Source organism: Periophthalmus magnuspinnatus, chromosome 10 (genome assembly GCF_009829125.3).
Source record: "Periophthalmus magnuspinnatus isolate fPerMag1 chromosome 10, fPerMag1.2.pri, whole genome shotgun sequence".
In the NCBI taxonomy this organism is placed as follows: domain Eukaryota; kingdom Metazoa; phylum Chordata; class Actinopteri; order Gobiiformes; family Gobiidae; genus Periophthalmus; species Periophthalmus magnuspinnatus.
In genome coordinates, this window is record NC_047135.1 from 5,252,135 (window position 1) to 5,262,971 (window position 10,837).

At 39.1% G+C, this 10,837-nt stretch overlaps 1 protein-coding gene across 1 annotated transcript in view; it reads left to right on the forward strand.

Moving 5' to 3' along the window:
• LOC117377252 (dedicator of cytokinesis protein 2-like) overlaps positions 1 to 10,837 on the forward strand; it is a 96,793-nt gene that overhangs the window by 32,172 nt on the left and 53,784 nt on the right. Inside the window, exons 25-26 of the mRNA XM_033973634.2 lie at positions 5,978 to 6,120; positions 10,252 to 10,347. Coding sequence (XP_033829525.1) covers positions 5,978 to 6,120; positions 10,252 to 10,347 — 239 coding nt within the window. The remainder of the gene's footprint in view (positions 1 to 5,977; positions 6,121 to 10,251; positions 10,348 to 10,837) is intronic.

Genomic DNA, 10,837 nt, shown 5'->3' on the forward strand with positions numbered 1-10,837 from the left:
TGACTTCATTGGTGCTGTGGCACATCGTCAAGTGCTTGAGCTTGAGATTTCATTATTGTAGATATTTGTACCCTCAATTTTAAATGAATACATTACAATAAAATACAATACAATTCTAGAGGCCCCAATTGAATCACAAAATACTACAAATAAAGGTCTTGAAAGCTAAATAGAAAAATTGCAACGTGCAGTATAGTCCATGTCAGCTTTATTAACTTATATTACTTATTATTAACTTAACTTTTCTAATGTTGTTTCCTCATCACAGACCTGGAGTTGTGTTTGTTCCATTCACACGTTTAACACACAAACCCTGGATATTTAGGCAAGTTCTTCATTGGGTTCCCCTGTATAAATAAAGATAAAGGAAGAAAGTCACAGAAAACACTCTGTTCCACCTTATGATGTCATTCGGTAATACAGGAAGTGCTCCACGTGATTTTTAAACTCCTTACACCTTGACTAGAACCATTTGGATGATTTCAGCCCTAGGATTTCCAATCTCTACTGAACTAAAGGTAAAAGGTAGCTGTAAAGGATTACTCAAACATGTGTGAATGAAACAAAACACAACTCCAGGTATGTTTTTGATGAAGACCTTTATATAGAACCTTTAATAGGTTGTTTATAGTGAGCCTAGTTTTCGCCGTTACATTGTTAAACAGATTAACTTCACCGTAACAGAATAAAAACATCACTCTGTTACAAAGTGTTGTGTGAAACTGGATATGTCACGGCCCAATTGTTTGAACATGCAGTTTTATGCACTTACTCATCTCTTTTTGAAAATGCAGCTCCACAAACATCTGTCTTCCTTTTGTTTGAAGACAGTCCATCTGAGTTTTCTGAAGACTGTACCGTGCAGTTTGTGTTTGTTTCATGTGCATTGTTTGAACAATTACTCTTCCTCTCTCCTCTTCCTCTCCTCTTCCTCCTTTCTCACTCATAGCTGCATTTCTCCACAGTTTCTTGTCTTCCAAACAAGACTCACAAAATGGTTTGAGGTTATAGGATTATAGCTGTGACTGATGTTAGTCTGCCAATCCCGGTAGGATCTGTCGGATTTGAAGAAAACCACCAAAGTTTTGTCTAAAAGGCTCAGACAGAAAAGATCTAGGCCACTACACGGCTTGTAAAAATACATCTTTCAAGATGAAATAGGTCTTTAGAGGTGAAAGTAATGCTGTACTTTAATCTGGTATTAAAATGTAGTTACATTTTTGAAAACACACACATGTTGGGATTCAATACTTTTTGGGATTACATTGATTTACCATTTACTGGAGACTATTATAACCTCAACCATAATTACTACTTACCTAACCTAAACCTAAACACCAAGTGTGTGTAGACCTCATATAATGAAGCCACTGGGGTGACAGTGGCTCAGTGGTTAGAGTGTTGGTCCCAACCCGAAGGTCGGCGGATCGAGTCCCGCTCGGACCAAGTCCCGCTCGGACCAAGTTCTGTCGTTGTGTCCTTAGGCAAGACACTTCACCCACATTTCCTAGTATGAAAGTGGTGTGTGTGTGAATGATAGGTGGTGGTCAGAGGGGCCGATGGCGCAGATTGGCAGCCTTGCTTCCGTCACTCTGCCCCAGGGCAGCTGTGGCTACAGTAGTAGCTTACCATCACCAAGTGTGGAAATGAATGAATAATGACTATAGTGTAGCGCTTTGAGAGGCTTTGAAAAAGCGCATTACAAGTGTAAGCCATTATTATTATTATTATTAAACTAAACAAATATGCCTTGGATGGAAATATCCAAGGCCTTGATCAATCAATGAATCACTAAATCATTAAAATTCTATAATCTTGTCAGTCAAGCTGCATTTTGTATGTATAAAGGTAGAAAACAACTTGTACTGGCAAAAATATGTTTGAAATCATGGAAGCTGAAGACAATTTAAGAGGGAAGGATGTGTTGTCTACATCTCCAAAGCTCAAAATGCTCTTTTCCACCTTGTGATGTCATGTAGTAGTAGTTTTCAGCTACCTTTTACCTTAAGTTCAGTAGAGATTGGCCTTTCCAGGACTGAAATGATCAAAATCATTCTAGTGAAGGTGTATGGAGTTTAAAAACACAGTGGAGCACTTTCTGTATTACCACATGACATCACAACGTGGAAGAGAATGTTTTTTGTTGAAGAGAAGAACTGAGCCTAAATATGCAGGGCTTGTGTATCAAACTTGTGCGAATGAAAGAAAACACAGCTCCAGGTCTGTTTTTGATGGCAAAACAACATTATAATAGCGCATTATGGGATATGTTAAAAAGCTATTGGAGGGGACATGTGACGCTGTAAAAAGGGCCATGGCTTCAGCCTGATTTTGTTTTGTGGTATGTAAAGATGTAGTGTATGCATATGTATGCATGTCATGTGCTTATTTATTCTATGCAGCTCACTCACAGTTAGTAATTTACCAGAGCAGAACGAAGATAATTGAAGAAATCTGAATATTATTTCTTTATGGAGAAACATTTTGTCAGCTTTTGCATGAAATAAAAAGAAGCAGTTTTCTGGTCGTAATGCTCTACATATAACTATATCTTTCATATAGAAGCAGCCTCTTTCACTGAGCTCTGAGTACACACTGCAAGGTTCAAGGCCTTGAGGAATTATGTATAGCAATCATCTGGTAGTAAAAAAATGACCCAGACCTTGAGTGGCTAATGCTTACAAGTCTGAAACCTGCCAGAGCAAAGAGGTCTATAGGAACCGCACTTGTGAGGCTGAGGCAGCAGATTTTAATGCTGCTTGTGTGAATGGTGAAATACCTGGAGAGTACTTGAACAACCCTGCGTAGTTCATTATTTTTGATGTGTACATTGAGGCATTTCAGAGGGGTGATTTAAAGCAGAACCCAGTTACAATCAAAGCAGACAACACAGACACAGTGCAGGGGAAATGCTGGATGTGCAGCCTTTGTTATTGTTCCTGAGATACAAAATAGATGCTGACTGAAGAGAGACCGAGTCCATGTTTAAACTGGGTTGCTTGTTAGTACCTCAGCTGTTAGCAGCTAAACCACAAGGATATGTTGGTGAATCAGAAAACCGTTTTGATCTGACAAGTTTTGAAAATGTAAAGGTTGTGACTGGTATATTGCCCCTGAAGGTAGAGGCGGACAATTTGTTTACAAAAATCTATGTCTTCATTTTTTTTTTTCGTTATCCCAATGACAATAATTAGAGGATGTATTAGCAATCATACATAATTGGACCAAATATGTAAATGTCTTGGATGAGGTTGAGGTATCACAAATTAAACATAAAAATTGAGAAATATATGTGATTAAAAATGGATGTGAAATTTATTTGGTTATTTTCTGGCCATTCAAATTATGTTGTTGTTTTTTTTATTATAGACAAAATGTTCAAGATTCTGTTTTTGCACCTCTCCCTTACTATGCTATAATTTCTTTGATACACTTTCCATCTCTAATTATCAGGAAATTTGCATCTTGCACTTACACTAGGCTAATGTTCAGTAGTACCTAGCCAATTAAAATATTTGCTACCATTCTAATATAAGACCAAAGTCAAAAGTGTATAACCGTATCTATATACTTGTTTTGTTCACATCAGATCAAATCAAAAACTGTTGTTATTTAGACAACAGTGACATTAGTAGGCGCATTGGACACAACCCAATAAGCCCAATAAATATAAAAAAAAGACCTCCTAAAAGATTCTGCCATATAACATAGATCCCATTCAACAGCCAGACATTATTAAGAGCATTTAAACCATAAGGAATAAAAGAAAGCTTAAATCTGTTCTCTTCTTCAAGGGCTTCACAGTCACAAACTCCTCCTGCAGCGGGTTCTCTGTGCTGGATAGAAGGGACTGGGCCTTCCCCAGCAGCTGCTTTTCAAAGATGTTTGTGAAGCTGAGCTGCTCTGACCCAATGATCTTGCCGGCCTCTTTCACAGATTTGAACAATCGGCTTTTGTTCTGCAGAGAAAGATTACCATAATATAAGCGACAAGACAAAGATAAGATTGATTCTATAAAAGACCTGCTGATTTTATCATGGTCAAAACGAAGTAGAAATGATTTAGAGCATTTGCCATGGATAAACAAATGCATCCACTATGTCTTTAATGTCATGTCCTAATGGACGGATTCGATTAGCTTAGTCATTGATGGAGTGACTGTTGTTGAGGGCCCACTCAGCGCCGCGTAGTCTTAGCTTCGTTAATAATGACACTAACGAGCGTCAGTTGAAATGAGCTTTTAATGGCTTCAGTTCTACCTGCAGCTTCACTGAGAGGGATGGGCTGAGGCAGGGGGTCGAGGATCACACTGATGGGACACACGTCAGGGATGTATATTTTTAGAGTGCACTTGAACTTGAAAACTGGATCTTGTGATTTGACATTGTCTAATACATTTTATTTAATATTATTTTGAATATCTAATCATAATAATCTGCTTAGCTTGCCTGCATGTAAATAGGTTTAGAAAGGTATTATATCATAGATTTCACAGAGGTCTGCTGTTTAAAAGTACAATAATGAAGTTAGTTACAATTACCCAAATTCTGAATAATTTTCTTGATTTTAAAAATTTAGATTAGATGTAGACATATTTGTGTACTTGATTGACCTGGACTACTGAAATTAATTTATATTTAAGAACATTTTACTTACACCACTAGCAAATCTGTTTTCAAATTTCAAGCTAAATCATCACAAATGTATTTTTATATAGCGCTGTTCCACCTACTTTGCTTTACATTAAGGAAACCATTTATATCAAGGAACCCATTTACACAGACACTCTACCAACTGAGCCACTGTTTATTTATTCATTTTCAGATAGCGTCTTCTCTCTATTTTCTTCTTTATCCTTCTGTTGTGTTCTGAAATTGTACGTCATGAATTTTCCCTCTGGAACAAACTAATAATTCTCATAATTCTAATTGTTTGCTTGCCAGACAAATTGTGCCAGCCTTTGTTTTTCCCTGGTCTGCTGATGCCCTTTGCTGTGGCATCAGTGACATAGTGGAGACTGAAGTTCAATGTGCTTAATAGCTACAAGCACAATACACATTTAGTAAACAACTCTTTTATTAACTATTGAGTCATAATGTGATGAAACAGCAACACAAATCTGCTAACATGCAGATGTATTTGAATGATTCCATGACACTGATCACTCTTCTCTGTAGATATGGCGGCGTAGCTGGCACGTTACATAACAGATATAATGATGATTAATTAGGAAAAAGCATTGGAAAACTTGATGTTGCAGTGATTGATGTGTTGACTTCCTGGCTGACAGAGCAGTATTCCTGTTTGAGACTGTAAGCAGACACTTGATTGATACGACTCCATTGTGGTGAGGCTGAATTTCTTCTTCAGGGGTCCATGGTGTCATTATTCATGGCACTGTGGGTGCAGCTGTCTCCACAGGTGCAACACCACATGATTAAAGGCCTGTGGGACTCTGCATTTGCAATAGGTTTGATCTCATTTGCAGAGAACATGTATGTATGCATTTGATCTATAAGTCATGAGCAAGTGTTTCTCAGTTTACTTCAAGGTGCTGATTTAATTGGTTTCTTTATATCGTCTTTAAAGGTCTACTTAACTTTTCTGGTGTGGGATCCGCCATCTGCTTGTCCCTGGGATGTTCCACACTGTTAAACGTATCTATCATTTAATTGTTATATTGCTACTATGGTACTATGACTACACAGATCTGACATGTAAATGGCCTAGTGGCATCAGCTGCTTCTATCCATGGAGATTGACAAGATTTATGCCGTACTGTGGAATATTCCAGGCAAAGCAATACAATCTATGGAGATAACCAGGTGGCAGACCTTGCATCATAAATGTTATAAAGTGTACCTATACATATGTTTATTTTTACTGGTTTATTTGAAATTTGATTTGTTGATTACTATAATAATGTTTTAACCCAAAACTTAAAAATAAATCCTCATTGAGTGTTCCTTTTTCTCAGATTGCCGTGATGTTTTACTACCCATGATGCTGCGGGAGCTGCGTGTCGCATTAGCCAGCATGGCCGATGGACCCCATGATGAGCGCAGAAATAGCCTGGAGCTGCTCAACAACATTCTGGAAGTTCTCAGCAGGGACAATGTGGTAAGACATGTGACCCGCAGCTGTGGCCTGTGAACTCTGTGGAGTAACTTCACATAACAATACCACACTGTGAACTCTCATCACTCGGAGGGGAACTCAGATCACAGTTGACACAAACATCAGGGGTTCTTTGTAATCTTAAAAGGGCTAAATCAGAAGCTATAAAAAAAACCCAAAAACCTCAATACGCACCAAGTAGAGCTCAAAGATAGGCAAGCCACATACTTTTACATACACAAAAATGCACTGGGAGGGGGTGGCAGTGGCTCACTGGTTAGAGAGCCTGTCCTCTAGATCAATTCTTGCCCTGACCAGTGCCAATTGTTGTGTCCTCAGGCAAGATTGTTTGCTCAGTTTGCATGTGCCCACCTTGATATATTTTTACATAATTGATTGGTGGTGGTCAGAAGGGCTGATGGTGCAGATTGGCAGCCTTGCTTCAGTCAGTCTACCCCAGGGCAGCTGAGGTTTGTCAAGGTTGTAAAGTGCCATACAAATGTAATAACGTAATATCAATATACACTCGCCTAAAGGATTATTAGGAACACCTGTTAAATTTCTCCTTAATGCAATTATCTAATCAACCAATCACATGGCAGTTGCTTCAATGCATTTAGGTGTGTGGTCTTGGTCAAGACAATCTCCTGAACTCCAAAAACTGAATGTCAGAATGGGAAAGAAAGGTGATTTAAGCAATTCTGAGCATGGCATGGTTGTTGGTGCCAGACGGGCCGGTCTGAGTATTTCACAATCTACTCAGTTACTGGGATTTTCATGCACAACCATCTCTAGGGTTTACAAAGAATGGTGTGAAAAGGGAAAAACATCCAGTATGCGGCAGTCCTGTTGGCAAAAATGCCTTGTTGATGCTAGAGGTCAGAGGAGAATGGGCCGAGTGATTCAAGCTGATAGAAGAGTAATGCAGCAAAGCATTTGTGAAGCCACAACACGCACAACCTTGAGGCGGATGGGCTACAACAGCAGAAGACCCCACCAGGTACCACTCATCTCCACTACAAATAGGAAAAAGAGGCTACAATTTGCACGAGCTCACCAAAATTGGACAGTTGAAGACTGGAAAAATGTTGCCTGGTCTCATGAGTCTTGATTTCTGTTGAGACATTCAAATGGTAGAGTCAGAATTTGGCGTAAACAGAATGAGAACATGGATCCATCATGCCTTGTTACCACTGTGCAGGCTGGTGGTGGTGGTGTAATGTGTGGGGGATGTTTTCTTGACACACTTTAGGTCCCTTAGTGCCAATTGGGCATCGTTTAAATGCCACGGGCTATCAGAACATTGTTTCTGACCATGTCCATCCCTTCATGACCACCATGTACCCATCCTCTGATGGCTACTTCCAGCAGGATTATGCACCATGCCATAAAGCTTGAATCATTTCAAATTGGTTTCTTGAACATGACAATGAGTTCACTGTACTACAATGGCCCCCACAGTCACCAGATCTCAACCCGATAGAGCATCTTTGGGATGTGGTGGAACGGGAGCTTCGTGCCCTGGCTCTGCATCCCACAAATCTCCATCAACTGCAAGATGCTATCCTATCAATATGGGCCAACATTTCTAAAGAATGCTTTCAGCACCTTGTTGAATCAATGCCACGTAGAATTAAGGCAGTTCTGAAGGCGAAAGGGGGTCAAACACCGAATTAGTATGGTGTTCCTAATAATCCTTCAGGTGAGTGTAAGTATTACTGTTGACTTTAAGAGAGATATGCTTATCTGCTACGTATAATACCAAACCTCTAAAGGTGGCAAAGCAAAGAAAGAACTCACTGCAATGCACATATTCTTCTTGGTGATAAGCATTCAGAAAATAATAACGTCTTACAAGTGTATGTTACAAATACAATATAACAAAAAAACAAGTTGGAATAAACATGAAACTGCTTTTAACTGGCCATTTGTCAGTACCCAGCTGGGATGATTATTCACACACAGAATATGACCAGTCCACAGAGTCTTTGAAGCGCCTGCTCAAGGTCTGCCTAATATGTATGCAAGAAGAGACGGTAAAGGCAACAGGGAATCTGAAATCTGCATAAGTATATTGAATTTACTCTAAGTGGGTAAAGTGGGGTCAGTTAAGAGCTTACATATGGAGGTGTGTGTGCAGCTCTGAACTTATAACTGTTGACCTCATTGATTACTTGATTGACACGATGTCTAGAGTGTTAAAGAACACATATTGTGCTTGAGCCTGCTGTGTAGTTATACTCTACAACACCTGTGGTCCATTATGTTATCATATACACAGTTTAAATCGCAATATTCATCTAAACTGACTTAATAAAAGAGTTAGAAAACTGTGGTGCCCAATGGGAGCTGATGTCGCAGTAAATGTCATCACAACAAAGAGCTGCGCAGCTGTCAGTCCCTTGTATGGATAGCTATACTAGCAAGTAGTACATTTTTTTCATTTGTACCAAAATTACTGCACGATGCTGCCGAATCCTATGTATATCATTTATTAAGGAATTGGAATTGTAGAACGAAGTGGAGAGCGTGGGTATATGCTGGTGCCGGTGAAAACAGGGATTGATTGCCAATATGGCGTCTTGAAAATAAGTGATTAAAGATGACTCAGACATGCACAAATCACTCCAAAAGCAAGAGGGTAAATAAAAAGGGGAAACAAGTGTAACATGGTTAAAAGCTCTGAGAAGTCTATTTTGCTGCTTTAAAAAGTGTTTTACATAGATTCACTTTCAGGACTGTGTCGTGCATAACCAATTATTCCATATTTTGTTGCTTTATTACCTCAGAGTTTGATGAATGATGAGTCAGTTTGAGTAGGCCTCTCAATAATTTACCAACTTTGTTTTGCAGCTATTATATGTTTGTCCACCTCCTTTCATCGTAGCTTCTGGGGTGTGATAAAGTTGTCAAAGCACACATTTTTCTAAACTTGTCAGAGAGGTGCACATAGCAGTCAAGACAAATGCTGCTGAGATGTTGAGAGCTTGTATCGAATGCATAAGTAAGTCGTCTTCTCTGGCGCGCACTCAGGACTGTGCTGATAAAGGATAACACAAATTCAAAGTCAGTCATGCCTGGCTTCACCTTTTCTCCCGCGCCTCTTTATGTGTGAGGTTTTGTTTTGTCATAACACTGATAAAACATCCACCTCAGGAAATAAATGAAGCGGCACCTGAGTTGGTATACTTGGATGAAGACAAGGAGTGAATGTCGCCTTTCCTTTCCGGTCAAAAGGTTATTTATTGTCACATTATTCAAGTTTATATTTTCATAACCAATCCTATCCTTGCTTTTTTGTCAATGTTGAGAAGCATATGCAGTGAAGTAATGCATTGTTTTACAAGCACATATTACTTGTGAAATGGGCTAGAAGACTGTAATGTAAGTAATGCAAATTAGTGCTTACAGCCCTTTATAAAGTTTAACATTAAATTCCTCAGTGCATTTTGTCTTAAAATGCAGCTATAATTCACTTTAATTCTGACCACAGTGCTTCTTCCTCCAAAAACCTTTTCCGTGACTGTGTTCGGTCTTGACTGCCACTCTCCCTGCTTATGCTAATGTTGTCATTTCCATATTCAGATGTTCAGATTTAACAGTTTACACAACCCAAACATGCATGTATAATTTGGTGGAAATTATTTTAATTATGCAAGGGAATATAAACAGCTGTCCCCTGTGGTATTAAAGCAGAGGTGTGGCTTGATAGCAGATGCTTCACTGCACATTAATGACCCAAGGTAATACTTGGTAAGGTTGCGTTGACCAGCTCATGTTAGCCAATGATGACGGCAAACTGGGTAATGGTGCTATGAGCAAAGTGTAAAACTGGTTTCATTTAGAATTTGAACCCAAGTGTTCAAAATGTATATAAAAATATAGATGTAGACGCTGCCTGCCATGTGGAGGACCTCGGTAGATTGCCCTATATCCTATGCAATATGTATTTTTAGTAAAATCATTCCTAGGATTTTATTATTCAAAAATCAAAATTCTAATACTGTTTAAAATTGAAAACAATGAAGTTTAATAAGTACATCTGTCCCATACCAAATCATGCAGCCTCAAATGTGCCGTAAAGCCTTTTTTCTGAGTACGAGTTTTAAAATGTCTACTTTTTTTGTGCTTTAGGGAGAAACATTTCAACATGTCCAGGACATCGTGGTCTCTCTGCTCACCATTATCAACAGGACAGTCATCTCAATGGGGCGAGAACATGCTCTCATAGTAAGTCAAAGAGTACTCTGCAGATGGCTGTTACTAAGTTTACTCAGGTATTTGAGTGACTTTCTTTGTTCTTTTGGGACACCTGATTTTCTGTAGTTATTTTATCTTGTAAGTCCTACAGATAATGGTTTCTGCCCTTCTCAGAAACATGTGACAGGTTTGGTGTAGCAGGCGACAGAACTTCAGCACAGGGATAAAAGGCAGAAATATTCCTCACACATAAAAGGTCACAAAGCTCTAACCCGTTTTATTGGACACACTAATGAAAGATCAGAACTCAAGCTGCAGTATTAGCCACTACATGTGTTTTTGAGCCACAAGTGGACTCCTGTGGGATGGCTGGGCGATCATGATCAACATGAGGGGGAGGCTTGAGTACCAGGATGACACATAGGCCCAGGCAAATGTGTGATGGCCTTGAATCACCTGGGCAGAGAAGTAGAGACATATCCTATAAATGGTCTTGTGCATTAAGATTCACAGTTGTTCT